Source organism: Castor canadensis, chromosome 5 (assembly GCF_047511655.1).
Source record: "Castor canadensis chromosome 5, mCasCan1.hap1v2, whole genome shotgun sequence".
Lineage (NCBI taxonomy): Eukaryota > Metazoa > Chordata > Mammalia > Rodentia > Castoridae > Castor > Castor canadensis.
Window position 1 is genome coordinate 57,633,389 of NC_133390.1, and position 26,483 is coordinate 57,659,871.

Consider the following 26,483-nt stretch of genomic DNA (forward strand, 5'->3'; position numbering starts at 1 on the left):
TTACAGTCTCAGGGCAGAACCAAGGTTTCAGCAGGACTTCTCGCCACCTCCGTCCCCAGCAATCGTTGTATATGGGGAGGACTTGGTTTCAAGACAAAACCAAAGGAAAGGCAGGGGAAGGGAGAACAGGAATCTGGCTCTGAATTGCCTTCTCTACTCATCCCACACACTGCCATTTCCCAGCTTTTGCCGCCCGCCCTCTTCCTAGTATTCGCTAGGCGCTTGTCTCCCCAAAACGCCGACACGCAGTCGCTTCACCAGCACAGAAAGACAGCTAAGTAGTCAAAGGCTGTCCTCTCCTTCCGAGGTTGGGCGGCCACTGCCAGGCCACACCCTCAACTGAGAGGTGGAGGGGAGAACCCATTTTACCTCCAAATGCCGCAAAAGCTGAGTGGCGTTTGCCTCTGACTTAAGGGCTTTGTATTGACTGATAGTCAGGAGCAAGGACTTCAAGCAGGCGGTGGAGTCCATCCTAACAGGCCGCAGCCAGGTCTGAAGACCACGAACACCCAGCAAGCTCAGGCCTCCAGCGTTCACCGCGCTTTTTTTGATTTTTAGGTGCCACCCCCACACACACCCGCCCCAGCCCCGGCTTCCGGTTCCGGTCCGGCACCGGAAGTTTTAGGCATTCAGTAGGACTGCTCTTTGTGACCGGCAGGGTGGGCTGTGGGTGGAGGTCTGTGGGGTCCGAGCAGGGGCTGGAGACGCCCCTCCTAGCCCCCTTATCTGAGAGGCCGCGAGGTTTCCGCTTGAGTTCCGTGAGGACGAGAAATCTCGCGAGAACGCGATTACAGCTCAATCGGTGGAGGGGCAGTTAGGCGCTAGGGAGGGTCTTTCTTCCTCCGTGGGCTTTGTTTTCGTGTGCTTCCTCGGCCTTCACGCTGGAGGGCCTGGTTTTCGTTTGTGCATCAACCTCTACCAGAGAAATGGTCGCTTCCCCCTAGTCTAGACACGGTGAGGATCTCTGAGGAAAATCTTTGGGGTCCTAGATTTTGAGGCGGCCGGGGCGGGGCTTCTTTAAATCTCCTACATCCGCCCCTGTGCTAAGAAGGATAATTTCTCTAGTGGTCATTGGGGTTCTGCGGGGAGTCAGTGATGCCCTAAAAGTACCGCTTGTCAGACTTGCTGGAAGGTTGGCCTGGGGTCTCGGGCAGGCTCTGACGGCGTCGTCAGCGTCAGCTTTGAGAAGGATGGTGGCTCTTGGTCCGGCATGATTGATTGCGTATAGATTTCGATGGCTACGAAAACGGCACTGTTTGCGCTTTTTTGATCAGAGATAGCTTATTGCATGTGCATATAATGAAGGGAGCCAGTAAATGTTCAGGAGCTTTTTGCATGAGGAATAAAGGTTTAAAAGCCAGTGATAGAAACTTGTAAATAGGATATATGTCCATTTCATTAAATAGTTCATCAGAAATCATGTTTTGTTAATTCAGGGGACTTTTTTTTGCATCACTACTTTAAAGCACGATTTATTTTTATATTAAAAGTCAATATAAAATTAAATCTCAAAGCTCAGAATGATTTGGCCAGTTGAGGTATTCATGTAAAAATTGGGTGTAGTTGATGTGTTTATTCATGCATTTATTCATTTCCATAGTAAGCAGTTATTGAATGTATGTGTAAAGTGCTAGGTTATGCCAACCAAGGAAGAATGAGGAAGAATCCTCTTCCTTAAGGAACTGTCTTGTAAAGGAAATTAAGACAGTTCTAAATAGTACTTTTTAAAATTCACATAAATGAGATGCTTCATCAGTGATAGTATAGTCAGGCTGCTTGCATATCCTAGCTCCACCATTGATTTTGTGACCCTTGGCAAATTCTCAGTCTTTCCATAAAATAAAATCAAAGTAGGATCCGTTTTGCAGGGTTGTTCATTCAATAAATTCTTCATTGATATTCTTGTATGTGCTAGGGACTGTTCAGGGTATTACAACTTCAAAGTAAGACAATAAAATAAAAATCTCTACTGGCATAGAACTTACATTCTGATAGGAAAACTGTAAATACAATAAGTAAGGAAAATGCTATGGAGAAAAAGATAGTACAGAGTTATTCTAGAGTAATTTTTATGATCCAGGGATAGGTCTCACTGAGAAAGCAACATTTAAGAAAATACCTTCAGAAGTTGAGAAAGACAACCATACTCCCTAGGGAAAAAGATTTCTAGTTAGGAGGAATAGCAAGGACAAAGGCCCTGAACACCCAGGAGGCCACATGACTAAAATAGGGAGCAAGGATGAGAGAGGAGTACAGATACAGAGAGTCATATAAAAGTCTCGAAGACAGTTATCAGATAATCAATGTAAAGAATCACCTACCCTGAATAATTTCTCTGTTAGTTAAAATGAGAATGGAAGTCTTAAGACTTTTCACCTGTAATGACAAGCACAGCATCACCATCCCCATTTGAGCTCACAACTGCTTATTGTAAGTGCCAAGATTCTTTGCAATCTTGGTGTTTTAACTTAGCCAAATTTTGGATTCTCCTGTATTCATTTTAATATCAAATAAAGTCTTGGAAAATCTTCACCAAAAATTGATATAGGCTTAATAAAATGTACAATGTTTGAGGTTGTGAGAAACTCAGGTAGTGATGCTTACATATCCTTGTTTGAGAAACACAAAGTCATACTTTTAGTTCCTCAAAAGGTGGAAGAGGAGTTGAAGAAGATGAAGCTAAGTCCGGGTGCCTGAAGACCTTGTTACCCTTGAGCTTGGACTCCACCCTGAATTCAGTGGCATTCTTTGTTTTTAAACTGGGTTGTCTATTACTCACTTTGTAGTTTAACTACTCTGGCAGGTGGATGGGCTAATCTAGAAGTAGGGAGACTAGTTTGCTGTAGTGTTTGAGAAGAATAAATAGGATAATTAAAAGTGGAGTGAGAAGGGATAAAAAACTTGAGAAATAGGTATTTATGAGGTCAAATGGACAAAACTTGGTGACCGTGAATGTGAAGAGTAAGGAGAGGGATGAGTTTGAAGGGATGCCAAGTTTCTAGGTTATATGATTGAGAAGATAGAGCTACTGCTGAGGTAGTTGATGGTATTTAAGGTATAGTTGATGTTCATTGAAATTTTATATAGTTTTGTACCATTCTCATTACATTTATTGGTAGGTATTATATAATTTTTTGTTTCTGTGAAAAGGTTCTCTTTTGCTCTTGAAATTGTTATTGTTACTCTAAAGCAAAAATACTGGTTTTTGGTACATCTTTAAGTCAGGCTACTTACCAGAATCTCTTTATTATTTCTGATAAAGTTTGGTTTATTGTCTTAGACTTTCTACCTGTATATTATCTGTAAACAATAATTTCCTCTCTTCCAATATTTATTGTCTCAGTTTATTGTATTAGTATAATCTCTTATGGGAAATCATGGTAATATCAAACATCTTTAATAATTTAATAAGAATGACCAGTATTTTAATACGTGTTATAATTTGTGCTGTTGGTTTGTGACAGTCATAGTCTTTATCATGTTTAGAAGATTGCTGTCTGTTCCTAAATGACTGCTAAAAATTAACAATTTTTCACCTTAATTAATTCACCTTAATTAATGGTGAATTATCTTGCTTTTTTTATTGCTTTGATAATAATAGCTCACACTTACTGAGCATTTGACATGTACCAGGTACTGTTTTAATGACTTTCCACCTATCTGATTAATCTTCATAACAACCCCACACTATAGGTACTATTATGGTCACCATTTTGCATATTAAAAACCTTAAGACAGAAAAAGACAAAGTAATTTGTTAAGGTCACACAGGCAATAGTAATAAACTATATTTTCTTTGCTATGGATTTTGATTTGCTTTTATTTTCTTTAGGTTTTTATATCTTTTCCCTTTTTTTTTGTGGTATTGGGACTTGAACTCAGGGCCTTCACCTTGAACCACTCCACCAGCCCTATTTCTGTGAAGAGTTTTTTTGAGATTGGGTCTGGAGAACTATTTGCCCGGGCTGGCTTCAAACTGTGTTCCTCCTAATTGTTGCATCCTGAGCAGCTAGGATTACAGGTGTGAGCCACTGACACCTGGTATTTACATCTTTTCTTAAGTGAGAACTTTCAATTTTTTTTTCTGTATTCTGCTATTTGGCATTTGTGTTACATATTACTTTTGAAAAATGAATTGGAAGTGTTCCATCTTTTTAAAAATGGTATGGAATGATGATACAGGAACTATTTGATTCTTATAGACTGAGTATACCTAGCTAATATAGATAAAGTTGATAGCTTATTTAGTGGTAAATAGTTAGCAAATATTTGAATTTCTAATATGGCTATAGTTCTGATTATTTTTTCCTACCTTTAGTTAATTTGTGAAAAAGATTATTTAGCATACTATTTTAAAATTTTATTGATATAAAGTTGCTTTTAGTCTTCCATAAATTCTCTTAATCTCTTCTTTGCACTTTTAAATTTCCTGCCAAGTCTACTCTGAGTAGTTCTTGGATCTGTACAGCTGTGCAGTTTCCTGGAATCTGTTCACTGCAGGATTCCTAGGGCTGTGCAATCCAGCGATCATGGTCACTAGATGTGGCATTCAAGGACAGATACCTAGGTCTGATTCCAGAGCTACCAAATCAGAATCTTTGGGGTGGTAACCAGGAATGTGACATTAAAAATATCCCTAGGAGTGATGCTGATTTTTACTACCATTAAGAACTAACCAACTCAGTTGTAAATGCAGTCAAATATTTGTAGTGGTTTATTTAAATTTATTTTTAAGAGGCTAACAATGTACTACAACCACGATAGATTTCTAATAAAATACAACTACAGTGAAGCCTTTTAAAGTAAAAAAAAATTCATTTATAATTCTGTTATCTTTACTTAGTTGGGTTTTTGAGGCATTTATCTACTTTACTGAGCTTTTCAAGAACTAACTTGCATTTTATAAATTCTTGTTTTTCTTTTATTTCAGAACCACTAATTTTACTTTTGCCTTTATTCATGTACATATGTTTTTCTTTATTCTGATTTTTTGTAGTTTTGTGGAAATTGAAAGCTTAGTACATTTCTATATTATATGTTTTAAATAAAGAATATTTGTGGGGTTTTTTGCTTGTTTGTTTTAGTGGGATTGGGGTTTGAACTCAGTGCTTCATGTTTGTAAAGCAGGCACCCTATTGCTTGAGCCACACCTGCAGTTCACTTTGCCCTGATTTTTTTGGGAATGGGGTCTCATGAGCTGTTTGCCCGGCTGGTCTAGAACCACTATCCTCCTGATCTCAGCTTCCCAAGTAGCTAGGATTACAGCCATGAGCCCAGCCAGAGGTGTTTGTTTTATGCCAAAGAATTTGAAAAGTATAGTAGCTACAGTGAGCATCTGGCCTGGCACAGTGCTTCATTTCTGTCTATATATTTTCCTAGGTATTTTCCCCAATTTGCAGTTCAGGAAACAGGCTTAAAGGAAGTAAACAACACTTGGTTAGGTCTTCTGCTTAGCTGGGATCATAGGTTTATACCAGCTTATTGGTTGTGATGGAGTCTCACCAAACTTTCCATTAGGGCTGGCCTTGAACTCTCCCAATCTCTGATTCCCAAGTAGCTGGGATTATAGGCATGAGTCACTGTGTCCGGCATACTCTTCCTGTTTCTTAACAAGTATTAAAATATAGATATAGTTAAATGATTTGTCAAACCATAATGTTCACTTTCTCACTCTTTAAATAATGACGTTTTTATTTATATACATTTCATAGAATTCATCTCTTGGTTAAGAGGATGATACAGATAATTTTTTCTCTTATTTTCACATCTGATTTCATATCTGAGTCAAAATATTGTCTCACCTTTTTTACATAGTTACTGCACATTGTTTCTGAATCTAGTTTTTTAGATAAGTAAAGATGAAAATGACATACATTTGTTTAACGTTAGAGTACAATAATCATTATTACAACTATTTCTTGAAGATCTGCCTCCTATGTACAGAGCAATGTCCTTTGCATAGCTCATTTCAAATTTTCTGATCTTTCAGAAAATACATACTATCAAATTTACAAAATCAATACCTTTTAAAAAAATTAAAACATGAGGCTGTTTTCTATGAATGTTGGTATCCAGAGTGAAGTATGAATACTTCAGGAGATACATGAAGGTATCAAGACATGAGAACAAATAATAAAAATTTTCTTTTTCATCTTATGTTATAGTAATGCCTTCATATAATTCATAAATGAATTGATACTCATATGCTTTTAGTGTATTCTCAGATGTTTTACTTCTTAAGTGATATGTGGTCAAAAAATTGGACTTTTCAAAGAATCTTTAACTCATGAGAAATCATTTAGACAGGCATAAATTATTTATTTTTGCTCCACATGTAATATCTGACAACCAATTGTTTTGAATTACTTTGTTGAATAGAAAAACTCTTAGAGATGGTGGGGTGTGATCTAACCAATGTACAATAAACCTATTTGGAATTGTGAATAGTGAATCCTCCCATAAAACAAATACACCCTAATTTAAAAAATCAGTGTAAAATAAAACTCTTAGCACAAACTAATGTCGCTAATGCATTATGGAATATTAAGATGATTGCTTGTATTTATAGTATTTGCTGGCCAATAAGATCATGTAAATAGTTTTGTTTCTGATCATGTATATTACTTCATTGGGTTCATATTTGCACTCTAAGCTTATATAAAATCGCATATGGCACTAGAAGTAATGACTCATAATGGAAAGAGTATGCAGTTTGCATGAATTCCTGCTTTTATATATTTATTAGCAATGAGCACTCTTCCATCCAAGTACTACCCAGGGCTGACCCTGCTTAGCTTCCAAGATCAGACAAGATCATGCATGTTCAGAGTGCTGTTGTCATAAACATGAATTCTCAGTCTCAATTTTGTAGTTTTAAAAATGAATTGCAGTAATGCTGACCTTTCAGAATTGTGTGAAGATTTATTCAGTATTCATATGTACATACCCAGTGCCTTGCACATAGGCACTAATGAAATTTTATTTTCAGAGAAAGCAGTTAATGAACTTAGTTTTAAGTGAAAGGAAACTCCAAAATCAAAAGCTGAATCCATCATCTTTTCACAAATGTATGCCTTTCTAAGAAAACAGTGAGCAAACAGTTTTTCTACATGGGTGGAGCAATTGGAGGTGGATAATGCAAGCTTTGTCATTGGTAGTGGGAGAGCCAAGTATATTGAAAAAGGGTGTCCTCCATTCCCTGGTTGATTATCATCTCTTGTGTCATGTCTCAATATTCCTGTTTGTTTTGTCATACTGCATGACCGTAAGAATAACATAATATTTTTAAATTGCTACAGATATTGCACTTTTTAGAGAATGTGCTTAGGTGTAACATATTCTCTATTCAGTGGTTCCTACCTAATTTCTGAACAACAAGGTTTTAACAGTGCTACTCTTACATACTTGAAATTGATGGTAGTTTAATATATGGATTTTTTTCAGGTATATCCTAATCTGTGCATACTCAATGTAGGCACATCCTTAATATTAAAAAAATTAATACACATTTTGTTTAGATTTGTCTGTGTAGTCCAAAAGTAACCGACTGATCTAAGTAGAATTAAAAACATGTTAGGCTGGACATGGTGGTGTAGGCCTATAATCCCAGCAGGGGGAAGTCTGAGGCAGTAGGATCACGAGTTCCAGCCATCTTAGGCTACATATTGATACCTGACTCAAAAACAAACACATAACCACTGCTTCTGAGAAGATGCTAATTTTGCTTTTGGCATACATGTTTCCTATATTTATAGTTTTTTAACAAGGGGCAATAGTTATACATTTCAAGGCTCTTGTTTCCTAGCTTGAGCTGCCAAATAGTGCTTATGTGTAATCTTTGTAAAGTGGCAAGAGTGTGCTTGTCAGGGTAGAAAATTTGTGATAAAAAAAATTGTTTTTCTTTTTTGATGGTAATGGGGTTTGAACTCAGGGCTTCATGCTTGCTAGACAGGTGTCTTAGTGCTAAAGGCATGCCTCCAGCCCTTTTTACTCTGGTGTTGCTTTTTGCCCAGGCTGGACTGGACCCCAATCCTATTTTATACTTCCCTCTGTAGCTAGGATGACGACTCATACCACCACCTCATCCAGCTTTTTTCCAAGGGTGACTTGGAGCAATGATCCTCCTTGATCTCAGCGTCCCACATAGCTTAGGATGGATATTGGTTGAGGTGGAGTGGGGGGTCCTCAAGATCTGTTTGCCTGGGCTGGCCTCAAACCATGATCCTCCTGATCTCAGCCTTCCATCAATCCTAGAGATTGCCTGAGCAGGCTTTTAGGGAGGCTTTTTTCTTGTCTAGGTAAGTTCATTTTGCGTCCTCGTGAGGAAGTTATATACTAAAATGGAGAAGACTGGTAGTGGAAAATTTAAAAGGACAAGTAATTAGTATATTTTGTTCATTATAATACTGTTAACACAAAGTAAATGTGAGCCTTGTTATTCTTTGATTCTAACCTGATTACCTTAGCCATATTTGTCTCCTTTAAGCTCACCAACAGGAGAAATAAAGACTTTAAGAATACTGGAGCCACAGAACATCTGTGCAACGGGCTACATTTGTTCCTCCTTTCCAAATTCATGTTGAAATTCTAATCCCCAATGTGATGGTATTAGGTGGTGGGGCTTTGGAGTGGTGAATTAGGTCATGGGACTAGAACTCTCAAGAATATAATTGTGAAAGGGATGCCAGAAAAAACTCTTGCCCTGTTTCCACCACATGATACCAGAAGCCAGCAATCTACAACCTCAAATAAGGGCTCTCTTACCAGAACTGACCAAGCTGACGTCTTGATCTTGAACATCCAACCTCCAGACCATGAGAAATAAATTTCTGCTGTTTACAAGGCACTCAGGCTATGGTACTTTGTTATAGTAGCCCCAGTGACTAAGACTACTTTCCACATTAAAAACTACCAAAAATGGCTGTTGCTGTTTGCCTAGTAGACATAATCATATAAACAATAAAGTTTTGTTTGTAAGGAACTACTATCCCAATGTCTTTAATATTCCTAGAAATTACTATTTTCAAGTCTTGAAACCAACATAAAATCTCACATCTCTGAGTAGTTTTTTAAAAATTCATTGGGTAAGATTTAACATAATAATTAGCAGTGTCAATTCTGCTTGTTAGTGGACTCATCAACTTCTGGAGTATGTTGAATCTAATGTTGATATAGTAAATCCAGCTTTTAAAAATATGTAACAAAATTTTATCAATGAAACATTGTAATAGCATAACTATTTTTAAAAAGTCAAACCCAGAGACAACTGAAGTTTTTATCAGTAGTCTGGCAAAAATAAATTCATGCAATGATAGACATAATGTGCTGATGTGAAAATGTGAGGTGTTGAGCAATGCATACTAAACTGTCAAATTGTGTGACACATTTGAAAATTTTTGTCCATTTCTTAAATATTCTTTTCCATGTAGTAGCACTTCCCCAGCCTAGTAGAGAAATAGAGAAAAATTGTTTTAAGTTTTTAAGCCTAAATAGTTAAATGATCATGAGGATGAAGATGGTGAATTATAGGAACACCTTTTATGGTTCTTATTATGAGCCAGTACTGTTCACAGCCCCATGGAATCATTTTCATTTTTTTCAGATTAAAAAAAGATCTATTTCACACAAAGTTGCACAGCAATCCTATATATCTTTGCAGAATGATTCCAAAGTTTCTGTGATCTTAACTGCCAGTAATATGCAGCCTTTCAACTTTTAACATGAATGGAAATCTAAATGAAATACTTTGTCATATTACTTTCTTGTAAGACATTTTGTTATTTGTGTTTGTGTGTGCTACATACTAATCAGAATATTCTTATTTTTCTTCCCAAGAAGAATCCGTCCATTCAGTCAAGCTTTTTAACTCATTCATTTAACAGCCTCAATTTTGTACTCTAAGGGATATTCGAAATGCATAGAGACATTTTTGGCTGCCACAGTGGGGCTGAGACAGGTAGAAAAGCTAGTAAAAATGCCTAGGACATTTTCTCATATGAAAGAATTTTTCAGCCCAGAATGTCAATAGTGCCAAGATTGAGAAATCTTGGTTTAGTTCATATATTAAAGTATTCAATAAAATCCTTTCCTGAAAAATACCAACTATATTACTTTGTTTTCAAGCCAGTAGCCCTGAGAAAAGTGTGAGCTGTATTTTTATTGTTTTACACACTTTTTTCCTCCTACCATTATGTAGTCTGTAAGTGCTATCTTTGACAAATACAGAAAATTTGTGGAGCATTCACTCATCCACTGCAATGAACTTGCAAATTAGAACCTCTAACTTGCACAGGTGATTTAGTCAAGATGAGCATTTGAGTTGAGTTTTACAAAAATATATAGAGTTGAAGGAGTTAACACAAGTTAAATGTCTAAATGAATGATTAATGAATTATAGCTATGTCTGCTTTGATGTATATAAGTACAGCTTTACAAATGGAAACAAAAATCACCACTAAAAAGTTTGTTGAAATTGGAGTAAAAAAAAGGGAGAACTAGAGCTGAGACTTCGGAGGAAGCAGTAAGAAAGGTATCTTACTGTTCATCAAGATATGAATGGCAACACTATTTTTATACCAGTTTAAAACACCCTGCAGATAAATAAATCAGTTTGGTTGACTGGTAAAGGTGTGTTGTAAATTGACAATGGAATTAAACTTGCCTTCAGATCAATCAACAGGAACATAAATTCCTGCCGAAAAGCATTTCCTCAGTTCCAGGAAGGCAGAGTAAATTTTGCTTCCTGTCGACAAAGAAATCCTGTTGAAATGAATACATCAGGAGAAACTATATTCACCCTTTCTTCCATGTTAACCCTGACTTTAAAGGTTTCTTCTAGTCTCCTCTAGAATGTTAAAGAACCTCCTAATTATATTAGAAGCACAGTGGTAACATTTTAGGCTGGTTACTTCCTTTTGGTTGCTAGGCATTTAGGCCTTCCTCAACAACAGAGGCTGTAAAGTGCTACTGCTGCTGCTATTGCTGGTGGTGTTTGCCACACATACCTGCTCAGCTCCTGGGAAATGATGAAATCAATGATCCTCTCTCCTGGAAAACCTTTCATCACAGGCATTCTTCTCAGGTTGTATTTGAAGCAGGTTGAGAAAGAGCCACTAGCCTTTCTTAGCTCTGTTAATTTATGATATAAGTATCTTCTGTTTTATTTTCACCTTTTAAAAAACTGAATACTTAACAGAGGCCTTCTATATGTTACCTTGCAGCAAAAAGGATTTTTATACTTTTCATCTTTGCTGTGACATGTCCAAAGATTTACTCACTGCAGCAGAAGTCCTTATCAGAGAAGAAGGTCTGCATGTCTAAGCTTTAATAAACAATGGAAAGAGGGTTGTTTTGACTAGAAAAAGCATACATTTTTATGTTCTGGTTGAGAAATAATGCCCTGTTACTTTTTATTCAAATCAGGTTTATGGAAACCATAAAAGAAACATGTTTGGCTAATTGTAAAATTCTCAAATGTTTTCTTTCCTATACATCTTTATTAATGAGATGATGCAGATCTGATCTAGTGTGAAAGACTAACAAGGTTTATCTGACCACTCTCTGCTTCATTATTAGCTGTAAGCTGTATGTTTGAGCATGGAATGAAAATTTAAATTTGACTGCTTATTGTACTGAGTTTTTAAAGTAAAAACTATAAGAAAATAAGTAGTGCTGGATTCTACATAGGTAGATTGTAATACTGATAGCAAGAAGTATTTTGTTGAGGACTAGCAAGAAATTAAAAGTCATTAGGAAGCTCTCTGTTTAAAATGAGAAAATGTAGAAAATTTCCTGTGTATGTGTATCTTTTCATTTGAGTTTTGAATAGTAAGTATCAGATTGTGGGTGAATTACTCTTGTTTCTCAACACTTTATTACTTAAGAGAGTTGGCATAAAGTACAAAATATGGGTAGTATCATTGGAATACCTGTTTTGCGATGATCTTCACAGGACTTCTAGCCCTTGTATCAGAGCTGAATCTTGCCCCCTTCCCTCTTCTAAGCTCATACGCAGACCTTAAGGCTTAAAAGAGCTCGTATACTGCAGTTATTTTTCTTTGTATAAAATCGACTTTTTGGACTTTTGGTGGGGGGTGATTGACATCATATAAATAAGTTTTTTAAATGCCATCTGATTTATTTATTTATTTATTTTGGTGGCATAGGTCTTGCACTTGCTAGGTGGGCCCTCTGCCACTTTAGCCACACCTAGGTAGGGTCTTGTGTTTTTTGTCGAGGCCATGCTGGACCTTGATCCTTCTATTTAAGCTTCCTGGGTAGCTGGGATGACAGCTGCCCCCATCCTCAGCTATTTCACTAAGATGGTGTGTTGCTAATGTTTTTTGCAGGGCTGGCATGAGCCACTGTGCCTGGCTACTATTTGAATTCTTAATAGGTGATTTATAGTTGATCTCGTGCTATATATTTTCTTAATTTGGAGGTTACCTATGTTGAATTGCCTTTTAGTAATGGGCCTGAAAAAACTATACCAATATAATTTGTGGATGTGTATTAAATATGCTACTAAAGTAGCTATCTGCCTGTTTACTGAAATAAGTGTTCTATAGGCAACAAATGAAATACTTTATCCTGACTTAGGCTTGCCAGATGGAAACGTAGAACTTACTTATTTATGCTGTTGCTGCCACACACTTTTTTTTTCTTCATCATTTCTTTTTTTGCCCCAAAGCATTTAGTGATAGTTTCACATATGCTAGCTCAGACACTCTGGATTTATTAAAGGGTATGAGAAAAGGAAGCCGGCCTAACAAAGGGCACTGAATATAGAGGCTTGAACACTTTGGAAAGGTAATCAAGTAGGACTAATTTTGGAAGAGTTGTTCTTAGAATAAATGAAGAGCTATATAAATAAATAAGATACTTATGATACTCTAGTTCCTTTTTGTTTTCATTTGTGTTATTCAGTATTTTTTTCTTTCAGGAAACATCTTGAAATTTCATTGATATTTGAATCAGAGTGCAGGAACTCTTTATGTCCCAACTCTTCTATTTTATGGAGTTGTGCAATCATATGATGTGGGGGGAAAGTTGTTTTTAGACTAAAAGTAAATAAAATAACTACTACTAACAAGTCTTAAGATTGTGTTTAGCAGGAATTCTCATACCTCTATGGGAAATAAATTTGTACAAATGTTTTGGGAAGCCATTTAGAACTATGCACCAGGAGGCTTAAGAATGTGTGTTTTGACATAGAAATTCTGCTTCTGAGAATATATTGTAAGGAAATACCATGAACATAGAAAAGTGTTGTAGACAGTGGAGTTTATCATGAAATTATTTATAACGAAAAACTGGGAAATATAGTCTACCTATAAGAAAATGGTCATGGAAACACCAATCTGCCAACTGTTGTGTAGCGATTGAATATGCTTACTAGGAGGATAAAATAATATGGAAGTTGGTTTTGATATAATGTTCAGTGATGAAAGGAGGAATAGGACATTTTCTACTCAATACTAATATAAATTGATAAAATATACTTATGTCTGGAAGAAATAAGTATATTGAAGTGTTTGGATGGTGAAACTTAATATTTTTCTTTTATAGAAGCCTCAAAATTGTTTAATGATCATGTACAGTCTTTATAAACAGGAGAAAGAAACTCTTACCTTCCCATTAAAAATATTTCGTTTCTTACAGCTCTAAGTAGCAGTTGTAAAAGTCAGTTTGTAAGCACTGGAATAGAACTTTACTGTAAAGGAACATTGTGCAACATGAATTCTCTACCAGAAGAATTTTTTGTGAGGTAAGGAATGGTTGCCAAAAACCAACTGCATTTGTTATATTCCAAAGATACAATATTTGACTTTCCCACATAACCTTGGGATGGTATTATGAGTGAGATACCTTTATTCTTCAAGACAGGTTAGCAACACTGATCAGTGGGAGATGTAAACTGGGTGAAAAGGTCTCTATGTATTGTACCCTGGCTAAAGAGTTAAGAATTTAAAAATTCACAGTTAGGGCATTCTCATCAAAAATAGTGTTTTAACATGCACTTACATAGATTTATGTAAAATACTGCTTTAATATTTTTGCAAATGCTAATTCTCATAAACCTCAAAACACATTATGAAGTGGGTGTTCTTGTCCTCATTTTGTAGAGTATAACTTAAGCATAACACAGAAAACCCTCATGAATGGTTTATTTAGACTCAGCCCAAAATGGCAATTTGTCCCCTCCAAACAAGTTTATCCTGCCTATACATCTTCCATGTAATAAGAAACAATCAGGTTAGTATTGGAGATCTCTTTCTACCCTCAATTATCTCATATAATAAGCACTATTATCCATTAATTTATTTCACAAGCATTTGCTATTTGGTGCTTAGGGAATTAAGGCTAAGACAAAATTTGTGCTTTTATAGCTTATAATGCAGTGGGAAGACACATAAAGTATATGTCTATATGCAAAGTACATAAAACATAAGTGATGCTGTAACTGTATATAAGAAGGAACAATACTTACTGACTGGAGATTGAGTTTCCATAAAGTGATATTTGAACTGATCTTGAAATGATAAGAAACATTTTGATGAATGTAGAAGCAAAGCAGGATGAGAAGTCATTTGGCTAGTAAATAGCAAGAAAAGAACTCAAGACACAGGCATATGGTACATGCCTATAATCCTAGCTACTCAGGAATCTGAGACAGAAGGATGGCAAGTTTGAGACCAGCTAGACCTTGTCTCAAAATGAAATTTTTAAATGGACTGGGGATGTAGCTCTGTGGCATAGTGCTTGCCTGGCAGGTACAAGGCACTAGATTTAATCCCACCCAATACCTCCTGCCCCCCAAAAAAGAAAACTTTAAGAACTTCTTTAAGTACTTAGTACTGTCTAGGAAAATTTCAACTATCTTCCTAAAGAGCTTTTTTTTGTATAAAGGAGAGGAAGATTATCTGGGTTACACATCAAAATTTGAGTTATAATCTACAGAAAACACAGCAGCTTCTGATACTTGATTCAAAAGCTCTGAAGCAGAGTTTGGACACTGATTTTAATATGAATCTGGGATTGAGAACTATTGGATCAAGGAGTGAATGATCATGAAATGGAGTTAGCAAGTAGAGTATACATTTGAGAACACTTTGTACTTAAAAGGCTTCACAGTACTGCTGCAGTATTTTTCATTTCTTGATAACTTTGAAGTGGGGCTAAGAAGTGAAGGAAGATTTGTCTTCACCACGACACTTAAAAAGCATGGAGACATATTGTGAAATGTTTATCTGTCCTAGTTTTCCCTGACAAAATCAATTCTCACATAGTACATGATAAATGATTGTCAAATGAATACAAAAAGTAGATAATATTTATAAGTGCAATTCTATATAAATCAATATGTTTCTCCTCTTAATTTTATATGTACTATTATGCAGAGTTATTAAGATCATATAAATTATATGTGATCCTATATTAGTTTCTATGTTATGGTACAAAAGCAGTTTTATAAAGAAATTAAAAATTTCTTTATAAATAAATATGTTCACACTTTGAGTCAGTGTTAAAAGCAAAAGGTATCTAGTTATTCTTTATTATTGGGAAATTTTAAGTCTCGAAACTCCAAACCTTTATTGATTACCTTGATATAATGCTATAAGATTATTTTTTACCTCATTATTTTGGTCTATTGTATGTCTATTAAAGGTGCAAAGATCTCTTTTACATCAGCTTGCTGTTTTTTTCTACCAGCATCCAATAAAGACTTAGCATAACTTCTTTAACTTGAGTCCTTAAAGATATATAGCACCTACAATCATTATCATTCTTTGATACACATTTGTTATACTTCTGAGTCCTTCAGTCAAAAATTCACTTGTTAGATTATTTATTACCACAATTTATGATCTTTTCATTTAAAGTAGGGATCCTGATATGGATGAACAAACCAGGGAAGAAACTGAAAGTAAAGTAGAAAAATCAACCAGCCAACAGGTAAGATAAAACTTAATTTTCATTAACTTTTGGTAAACTAATAGTGGCTAATTCTGTATGAAAATGTAATACTAAATATAGTTTAATGATTGTTAAAAATTTTTAACTAGTTCACATTCCTACCTTAATAAATAAATTGGTCATAAATAAATCTTTCTTGGATGATTGACACTGCGTGTCAAATTTACTATTCTGGACACTAATTGTTACCAGAAGTTAAAATTGGTAGAAAATTGAGTTGACTCAGCCAGAAACACCTGAACAATCAATTTTTAAGAAACCTCTCCCTTGTTTTTGCTTTTTGTTGTTTTGTTTTCTTGGTTTTGCAGTGCTGGGGATGAGCCCATGCTAGGAAAGCACTTTATAACTGAGCTACATTTCCAGCCTCCTCATTTGTCTTTTGAAGGGAAAATTCAAAAAAGGCAAACTGAAAACATACACACATGCAAAGAAAACAAATGCACATACAGAATATCATTTATCAAGAAATTTTACTATGTTGTTTCTAAAGTTAATTTTCTTGTTTTTACTCTTTAGTGTTAGAATTTCTAGTTTTAAGTAAAAAGAAGGGTTTTTGTAATTATTTCATGAAAAATTTTTAAATGTTTTAAAAAATTTCAAACCTCCATAGAAACTTGCAAGAACACCACAACAAATAACTGTATAATTTTCACAGTGATGTAGCAAAAATTTTTCAGATATAATTTTCATGTATGATATACATCATATTACCAAAGTATTTCGTTAAGGTTTGAAGGAAGGCTGTCATCCATCTGTTTGTCATTCCTTTTATTCATCTCTGTTCCCCAGGTCTTCACAACTAATGTCAATAGACAATCCATCATGGCTTGTCTATTAACTATTAATTATGGCCATATTAAATGTATAAGCCTAATTCTTAAAGTTCCAAGATTATTATTGTTTACTCAGCTTTGACTGAATTGAGTTATTATATATATTTTTTTCAAAACTGGGGATTAAACTCAGAACCTTGCCTTGCACTTGCTAAGCAAGTCCTATAATACTTAGTAATAGCCCCAGCCTCAAGTCATTCTATTTTTGTTTGCAATTTAAACTCTTAAAACTTTTTTCTTTTCTAATTGCTATGGGTTTAGTTACTCAAACATCAGTCACATAACAGAGAGCACAGTTGTAGATACAGCATTCATATTATTGTGTAGGATAATCTATTTATAATGTAAATTCCTTGAGAACAGTGTTTTTTTAATTGGAATTTTGTGGTTCTGTCACAGTGATCTACCTATAGTAGGAACCATATTGCTTTTAAATATTTTCCCTGATTTTCTCACTAGAATAAATGAGAATATTTATAATTGTGTAAAATTTTAATAAATATCTTATAGGACAAACAGAAAAAGGACATACCTACTGATCTTGTCCCTGTTAACCTACTATTAGAAGTAAAGAAGTTATTAAACGCAATTAATACTCTACCAAAAGGTGTGGTTCCTCACATTGAGAAATTCTTACAAGAAGATTTCTCCTTCCAGACTATGCAGGTAACACCATAATTTGTCTTTGGGGCAGAAATGTTTTCTTGGTACATATATACATATACATATTTAGCAATACAGTGCAGGTAAGGTCTTAACATCTCTTACTTTTTGTAAAGAGCTTCAATGTCAACCTTGACTATAGATTTTTGTTAACTAAATAGAGTGAGTTGGTGCTACCTTTTTAAGAGTAATAGTAAAGGACTACTTTTGGCTACCTAATTTATAAAATTCTGATGGTTTTTTTCCCCAAAAAATGTAAAGTAAAATAATATCCTAAACATTTGGATTTATAAGAAAAAGAAATATGCTAGCAAATACATAGATTTTTATCTTATAAACAGTTTTTTCTAGATAATAACTTGTACTAGTTTCCAACATATGAGGGGAACTATTTCTTATATTACTGATGGGTTTGAAAGTTATAGAAGGTGATCCACTGTTCTTTTTGGCACTTAATGGGATGTGGAGACAAGATACCATATTTTCTTGGACAGGCTGCATTTGCCTTTCATGTGAAAGAATATATTGAGTTTTTTCTATAAGAAATATGAATGCTGTTAAAATTAAGAATCCATAGTCTGAAACTATCAATATGACTTTATATACAATTAAAGCATTAGTGAGATAATTTGCCACAGTACAGATGAATTCTGGCTTGAATTAAGAGAAGAATGCCACCATTTATTTCCCTGTTAAATTTTGTAAATCACCTAGAAGCAAGAAGAAACAGAAATCAGTAGCTGACATGTATGTAAACAATAGTTAACTAGAAGGTAAAAACAGAAGAAAATTATCTACATCAAAAGAAGTAAAATACCCAGGGAAACACTTGAGAAATGTACAAGATAAACTAGCAGTTCTCAAAGTTGGTCCTAAACCACTCGCCTGAGAATATCTAAACCCTATGTTAATACTAAAGAATCAAAATCTCTTGGGGTATGTCTGGGAATCTGCATTTTACCCACATTGATTGTATTCACAGTTAAGTTTAGAAATCAATACTCCCTGCTAAAACAATAAATAAAGTCTCTAAAACCCTATTAAGAAAGGGAGACCTGAATGGAAAATAAAAAACACACATGTAGGAAGATACAATGTGACAAAGCTCTCTAAATGAAAATCTACTTCAGGGTGTGATGGAGCATGACTATACTGTCAGAACTCTAGAGGCTGAGGAAGCCTGGGCCACATAGTGAGTTCATGACTGACAGTCTGAACTATGTAAGGAGACTGTGTCTCAAAAACAACAATTACAGCAAAAAAAAAAGGAAAAAACCACAAAACAGTAATAGAAACAAAACAAAAACTAAAATCTACAGCTATGACAAAATTCTAATAAAAAAGGGCTTTTTTGTTACTGTTGTTACTAAAGGCTAATGTAAAGGTCAAACGAAAAATAAGAAGAAACACAGCTAAGAAAATTATGTAAGAGAAGAAGGAATGAGAATTTTCCCACTTAAATGTTAAAAATTATTATGAAGCTATGTGAATAAAATACTCATTCTTGATACTGCCCCTATAGACAAATCTAGAAAGTAGAAGACAAATTGTAGTTGTAGTAGATGCAAATACATATAAAACTTTGGAGAACAATAAGGTGATAAAAATTGATAACACTAAAATATGGAAATAACTGAATCAGTTTCAATGGATATTTTAACATACTTATAGTAACTGATAAAACGTGGATACAAACTAGTAGTCCTATAGCAGATGTGATTTGTTGAAACACACACACATACAAACACAGAACACTACCCAACAGTGACAGAATATATTCTTTCTAATTGCACACAGAACAGTTTTTTTTAAAGAGTGAAAATCTCATCAAATTTCAAAGATTCAAATCATACAAAACATACAGAACGTAGGCAGTTAAACTAGAAAATCAGTAACAGAACAATAACAAATTAACAGTAGAAAACCTATTTTAGTAAATTAAGACATATCTTTAATCTAGGTTACTTATGGGTCAAAGAAGAAGAAGTTGCAACGGAAATTAAAATTTTGAACTGAAAAAAGTATATTAAAACTTATTATTAGCTAATGCTATACTTTAGGGAAAATTTGAAGGTTAACAATGTAGTAGGAAAAGAAGCAAGGTTAAATATCAGTCATTTAAGCATGAAGTTCAAGGGGTTAATAGAAGAAAAACAAAAACAAAATAAAAAATGGAAGTAATAAGAATAACACCCATGTTTATTGCGGCACTATGCACAATAGCCAAGTTATGGAAACAGCCAAGATGCCCCACAACTGACGAATGGATTAAGAAAATGTGGTATCTATACACAATGGAATTTTATGCAGCCATGAAGAAGAACGAAATGTTATCATTCGCTGGTAAATGGATGGAATTGGAGAACATCATTCTGAGTGAGGTTAGCCTGGCCCAAAAGACCAAAGATCATATGTTCTCCCTCATATGTGGACATTAGATCAAGGGGATTGGACCATGAGCACATGATAAAAGCGAGAGCACACAAGGGAGGGGTGAGGATAGGTAAGACACCTAAAAAATTAGCTAGCATTTGTTGCCCTTAACGCAGAGAAACTAAAGCAGATACCTTAAAAGCAACTGAGGCCAATAGGAAAAGGGGACCAGGAACTAGAGAAAAGGTGAGATCTAAAAGAATTAACCTAGAAGGTAACACCCACGCACAGGAAATCAATGTGAGTCAATACCCTGTATAGCTATCCTTATCTCAACCAGCAAAAACCCTTGTTCCTTCCTATTATTGCTTATACTCTGTCTTCAACAAAATTAGAAATAAGAGAAAAATAGTTTCTGCCAGGTATTGAGGGGGTGGGGGGGAGAGGGAGGGGGCAGAGTGGGGGGGTAAGGGAGGGGGCAGAGTGGGGGGTAAGGGAGGGGGTGGGGGCAGGGGGGAGAAATGACCCAAGCCTTGTATGCACATATGAATAATAAAATTTAAAAAAAAAGATATATTATAAGCACATATATGGGTTTCACAATGTATCCCCCTCTCTACAATTATTATATACTAATAAAGAGTTTGAAACTTGAAAAAAAAAAGAATAACTAAAATTAATAGAACTAAATAAAATGTAAAATAGAAAGGATCAATAAAGTAAAAACTTCATTTTTTAAAGATTAATAAAACTGTTAATGCCTAATAAGGATGTTCAGAAAAAGAAAGCACAAATAAACAAAGTCATGAATGAACATGAAAGCATCATTACAAATCCCATAATCATTTAAGGTATTATAGAATTGTGCTACTTATGTGATTGCCTGGATTGTTTCAAAGAACTTTCCTCTGTGAAGAACTAGTAAAACTGGAAAAATCTTTTCTAGTAATGCTTACTTGCTTTTCTGGTAGGTTACTTAATTCAGCTGGGATTGGGGTGATTCCAAACTTTTGTTCTGTGAAGAAGCATCTGTTTCTATACCCTTTCTTTATAGGAGGTGCTCTCAGTGCCCTGCCTATCCTCCTCAGACCCTGTTTTTTCAGTATGCTTTGACCATGTAGTACTTGGAGAACTCAGGAGCCTGAGACAGGAAACTGGTGTATTTCTAGTTTTCAATACATACATTGAAGCCACAAAAGCCTTTTTTCTGGAACTGTACAAGACTGTACTTCTGTCAGTTCAGAAGTCCCCCCAAAGTAATATTTTCCTCTCACCATGGAAAGCATGCAATCAGTGTGGGTGTTAGGAGTTATTACATAAGTATCTCTATTCCCTTTCCTCTTGAGTCAAATAATACTGACTTTATTTTTCAGTATTCCAGGGTTTCCCTGTTGTATTAGCCCTAGTTGCCCATGGTGGGTAACTTGTTTAAAAACATACCTTTTAATTTAGAGCATGCTTTCCCTTTTCTGTATTACTTCTCTATTTTCTTGTCATTGTTCTGTTTATCTCCTAAATAAATCTTTGAGTTGTAGTCTACTTTTATTAGAACCTTAAAAGAGTCCTAACCAAAAGGGTGTTTACCAGAGCTTTTCTTTCTTGTAAAAGAAAAGCCATGTACTCCAGTTTTATTCCAGCTCTACAAATCTGCTGAAAGCTCTGCCTAGCATCTCAGCCACAATTGAATGTGGCAATTGTTTTAGGGAGAAAAGTGGTTCTAAAAGTGAATCTCATGTCTTTGGGCCTCCTCCCTCTCCTGTTGTTGGCTTCAGAGATTTTCAGGGCCTTGGGAGCTTTCAGATAAATAGTTTTGATAATATGAAGGTGTTTTTTAGTTTTACTCATTGGGATGATTGATCTGAGACCCACCTACATTATTTGACAGATGTAAATTCAGCTTGGTATTTATATGCCTATTAAAATTCAAGAAATGATGTTGAATAAATGATATGAATCTGTAGTTCAGGTGATAGTTCTAGCCTCAAAATATAAATTTGGAAACTTCCAGTTTGTAGATACTATTTTAAAATGTGGTAATAGATTAGTATGTAGGAAATATATGTTGATAGAGATGAAGCTTATTAGATTGTTAATATCTAGTTAGGAGAAAAATAGGAAAGTATTATATACTGAAAATCAAATTTCCAACAAGGGGCATGTATTATTTGTATAATATAAATATATGTAGATATTTTTCTAACTTAGAGAAATTATCAACGAAATTATTTTCCACAGAGAGAAGTTGCAATCAATAGCCAGAACGGGGAAGAAATTGTTCCTGCTTTAACTTTACGTTTTTTGATAACACAACTGGAAACAGCACTTAGGAACATTCAAGCTACTAATTATACTGTAAGTGTTTTACTTTGAAAGTTTGAAATAATGGACTTGGACAGCATTTTTCAGGGAAAAATGGTTTTCAGAGAAACCAGGGCATTCCTATTTATGTTTTCTGCTTTTTACCTCTAGTTAAAGGAACATATAAATTTTCTTGCATTCCTATGTCTTACACTTTCTTATGTGACTACATCTCTGTAATGAGCTTATGTTCCAGTCTTCTTCCATACCAAAAATTATTCATCTTAAATTAAGAGAAACTTGAATAGTAAAAATGGGCTTTTCCAATTAAAAGTAGAGAGTCATGAACTTCAAAAAATAACCCAGGCACGGAAAGATAAATACCCAAAATGCAACTTATGTGTGTAATCTAAAAACATCAGACTTACATGAAGTAGTGAGTAGAATAGTGGTAAGTAGAGGCTAGGGAGGAGGTTGAGGAAGTGTTGGTCAAAGGATACAAAATTCTATTAAGATATAAGGAATAAGTTCAAGAGATGTTATACATTATTATGATTGTGATTAACAATATATTCCATTCTTGAAAATGGCAGGCATAGATTTTAAGTCTTCTTACCAAAAAAAAATGATAAATATGTAAGGTCATGCATATGTTAATTAGCTTGATTTAGTCATTTCACAATGTATATGTATTTTGAGATGTCATGTTGTATATGATAAATGTATGATTTTCATTTGTCAATTAAAAAATGAAGAAAGAAAGAAAAAAATGCTGTTTTCTCTTTTCCCCTAATCATTCGCCTCTCTTTTTTTGACATCTCTATATTTATAAAAATTGGAATTTCTATTGAGGTAAAACTGACAAAATATATTATGTGTTCTCGTAGTCCTTCAGGGCCATTCAGGAAGGTGAAACCACCTGGCAAGAGGCAGCAGTGGGTTGGCTTGGGTGGGGGTGGGGCATAGATGCCAAATCTCTGTATCTATTTGATGCTAGTTCTTAGAATTGTGTTTGCTAACTGCTATAAAGTAGGAAGGGGCAGGGGCTTTAGGTTACCATCTTTAAATTTCCAGAATTATTTGCCTTCTAATTGCAGTATTACTACAACTATCCAGTTGTCAAACATGTTTTTATTTGGAATTGTATAAGCTATAGGTTCTATTGTATAAAACAGGTTTTTAAAAGAAGCACAAAATAATACTTCTCACTTATTTAGTGTTTGCTATATGATGGCCTCTGTTCTAAGCACTTTGTAAGGATTAGCTCATTTATTCTTAATAATTATGCCATTTTTTTATTCCCATTTTGTGGATTAGAAAATAAACACAGAGGTTCAATAACTTACTAAATTCCCGGTAGTAAGTGGTAGAGTCAGTGTACAATTCATATAATCTTTGTTTCAGTCTTTGCTCTGAACTATGACATCTCAGTGCCTCTGCAGAGATGGAAATTTTAAGGTGGAAACTAATTAGATATTACAAAGAGTTTGTAATTTTTATGTAAACTTAATTAGTTCATTGAGAACAAACATATCTGTCTCTGTTGTCATTGATTTGAAACCAAACTTCTAACTCCAGTCAGATGTCTTACAAATGTATACTGTTGGTCATAAGAAATATGCTATAGGATAGAATGAACTTAAGATCAATATAAAAAGAAAACTTGTATCCTGTGGGTGCTTATCATCCTTATGTACCTAGAAAAATCTTTTCTATGGTATGGGGAAAGTGGTATGGCAAAAAGTGGTTTCCTTCAGATTCCACCTGTGCCGTTTTCCCGTTTGAGTTGCTATATATCTTTACTGTGTCACACCATGCTAAATAAATTTTGACCCATGAATACAACTCTATTCTGAATTTTACTTTCTCAATAAAAAGTTCACATGACAAAAGATATGGTTATAATCTTCAGTTAATATAGCACTTAAGAGCAATGGCGTTCAGGTTCTCCAGAGAAACAGAACTGTTTTATATACATTTTACACACACACACACATTATATACACACACACATATAGACACATACATTTGTATACACTTATGTGATTTATTATGGAGAATTGACTTTTGTAATTCTGGAAGCTGAGAAGTCTTGTCTCATGACCTGAAATATATGCTGGAAACCCAGAAATACTGGCAGTATAATTCCGCCCAATTCCAAAAGTCTAAGAACTAGGGTAGCCAATTGAGTCAATCCCAGTCAAGGGCAGAAGATGAGATGTCCTAGCTGAAGCAAGCAGGCAAGAAGCAAAATGTGGTGAATTATTCCTTACTCTGACTTTAATTCTGTTTAGGCCCTCAAAGAACTGGAAGATGACCAACTATATTCAGGAAGACAATCAGCTACACCTTATCTACCAATTCATATTTTAATCTCTCTGAACACACCCTCACTGGCATACCCAGAAATAATGTTTTAGCTGGGCAACCTGTCTCCAGTCAAATTTACATACAAAATTAAGTGTAACAAATAAAAAGGAAAACACTTTTCTCCATAGATAATTTTAAAATATTTTTGTTTTGAGATAATTATATAGCCATAGAAATACAACTATATAAAAACACAGAGAAAAAGTTCTTAGTGTGCCCTTTACCTAGTATCCCCTAAAAGTTACATCTTACAAGATTACAGTACATTATCAGAATCAGGGTTTTGGCAATGAATGTTGTGTTCAGGGTCTGCAAAACACCTTCATGCTAAAACATTTATTAGGATTGGACTCAGTATAAAGTACTCATGACAAAAATTTATTTACTATGGAATGACATCGAAAAGATACATAGCAGATCGTAAGAAAAAACATAGGCGGAATCTGAAGGAATCCTTCTCAGACTTCCTTATTTTTTCCCTCCTGTGAAGAGCCACACAGAGCTGCCCTCCTATACCCCAGCAACTAAAATGTGGCAACATGTGATGTTTGAGCTCAAGGTGGTCCATTAGTGAATCAGAAGTCCACATTTTTACTAGTGTTTTGTTAGCTAGGATACCCTCTGCTTGAGACTACCAGAGCAATTTCTCAAGTATTCAGTATAAGTTGTATTGTTTGTATAAATAATTAGATACAGTGAGTCACATCAGTTAGAGAATAGTGAGAACTACCAAAATCCAAGTTCCCAGACACTAGCTGAGTATATTAGCTTTATTAACTTTTTTTATGAACATGTTTATATAGTTCTATTCCATTTTATCCCAAGCGTATATTTTTGTAACCACTATTATAATAAGAAAAAAGAACTATCCTATCACCTCAAACATCTCTCTTGTGCTTCCCTGCATTCACACCCATCCCTTCCTTTCCTTCCTACCTTCCCTTATTGTTAATCTATCTCCATGTTTGTAATTTTACCTAGACTATATTTCAGTGAAAGAAATACCCATTTTTTAATTTTTCATTGAAGAAGTGATAAAGCTTTAATTTACACTATTATAACAAAACCTTCATGTGGAGAGTAAAGGATTTTGAGTCATAGTTTTTAAGGTGGGTGGTAGATATTTCGATGCTCTTTATATTATTATCTGAAGTGTTCTTGATACCTAAAATATTACAAAATAAGAATTTTTTGAAGTGGTTAATAAATTTTGATGGCATTTGATTTCATTCTCTTTAATCAAATTCTACTTCTAGATCTACTTATCAAATACATCTAAATACTTCTGTATAGTTATTAACGAATGGTGACAAAAAAAATTTACCATTTTAACGATTATTCAGTAGGCCTAGGATATTAAATTAACCCTATTATAGGGAAAAGTAGCTTGGTCTAAATAACCTATTAATATATTTGTTTCTTTGAAGGCACACCAAATTAATATTGGTTATTATTTGACATTACTGTTTTTATATGGAGTAGCCCTTACTGAAAGAGGAAAGAAAGAGGTATGTAGCATGTGTTATTTGACCATTACAGATCTTTACATACATTAACTTCATTTTAGCAAATGAAAATGTTGATTTTTTTCTAAAGTTAGAAATTGAAAGTATCCAGTAACTTTTCTTATATGTTTATAATGGAGAGTAATTGTGCCAAAAGTTATATTGTGGGATTAAAAATGTGAGGAAACTGTTACTAATAGTGTTAAACTTTTTATTTCATTTTATCTTCTTCAAAGATACCTTTATTTATCTTTTAAATGCTCTTATTTATGTAAAATAAAAATTGTTTGCCCTGTTTTACTTATTCAACACACTTTAATCTATTTTACCTGAAATAAAATTTTACCTGAAATTTTTTTATCAAATTAAAGTGAAGTGAAAATAAATAAAAATCTTGGAGTTAAAAATTTCTAAAGATTCTTTATGAATTTAACATTTTGGCTTTTTTTTTATTTTTAATGTTTCT

At 34.5% G+C, this 26,483-nt stretch overlaps 2 protein-coding genes across 12 annotated transcripts in view; one reads left to right on the plus strand and one right to left on the minus strand.

Annotated features, from left to right (window-relative positions):
- Cip2a (cellular inhibitor of PP2A) overlaps positions 1–584 on the minus strand; it is a 39,749-nt gene extending 39,165 nt beyond the window's left edge. For 4 of the 5 annotated variants that reach the window (XM_020151191.2, XM_074073065.1, XM_074073064.1 and 1 more), the window contains exon 1: positions 370–584. In XM_020151191.2, coding sequence (XP_020006780.2) covers positions 370–471 — 102 coding nt within the window. In that variant the 5' untranslated portion in view covers positions 472–584. The remainder of the gene's footprint in view (positions 1–369) is intronic. The other variant, XM_074073066.1, reaches the window with a different exon arrangement.
- Positions 585–748: 164 nt separating this feature from the next.
- Dzip3 (DAZ interacting zinc finger protein 3) overlaps positions 749–26,483 on the plus strand; it is an 87,437-nt gene continuing 61,702 nt past the window's right edge. Inside the window, exons 1-6 of one of the 7 annotated variants that reach the window (XM_074073057.1) lie at positions 749–954; positions 13,660–13,765; positions 15,885–15,954; positions 17,319–17,474; positions 22,080–22,196; positions 25,940–26,020. In XM_074073057.1, the coding sequence (XP_073929158.1) occupies positions 13,734–13,765; positions 15,885–15,954; positions 17,319–17,474; positions 22,080–22,196; positions 25,940–26,020 (456 nt within the window). In that variant the 5' untranslated portion in view covers positions 749–954; positions 13,660–13,733. Of the gene's footprint in view, positions 955–10,634; positions 11,081–13,659; positions 13,766–15,881; positions 15,955–17,318; positions 17,475–22,079; positions 22,197–25,939; positions 26,021–26,483 lie in introns of those variants that run through there. The other 6 variants (XM_074073060.1, XM_020151192.2, XM_074073061.1 and 3 more) reach the window with 6 other exon arrangements.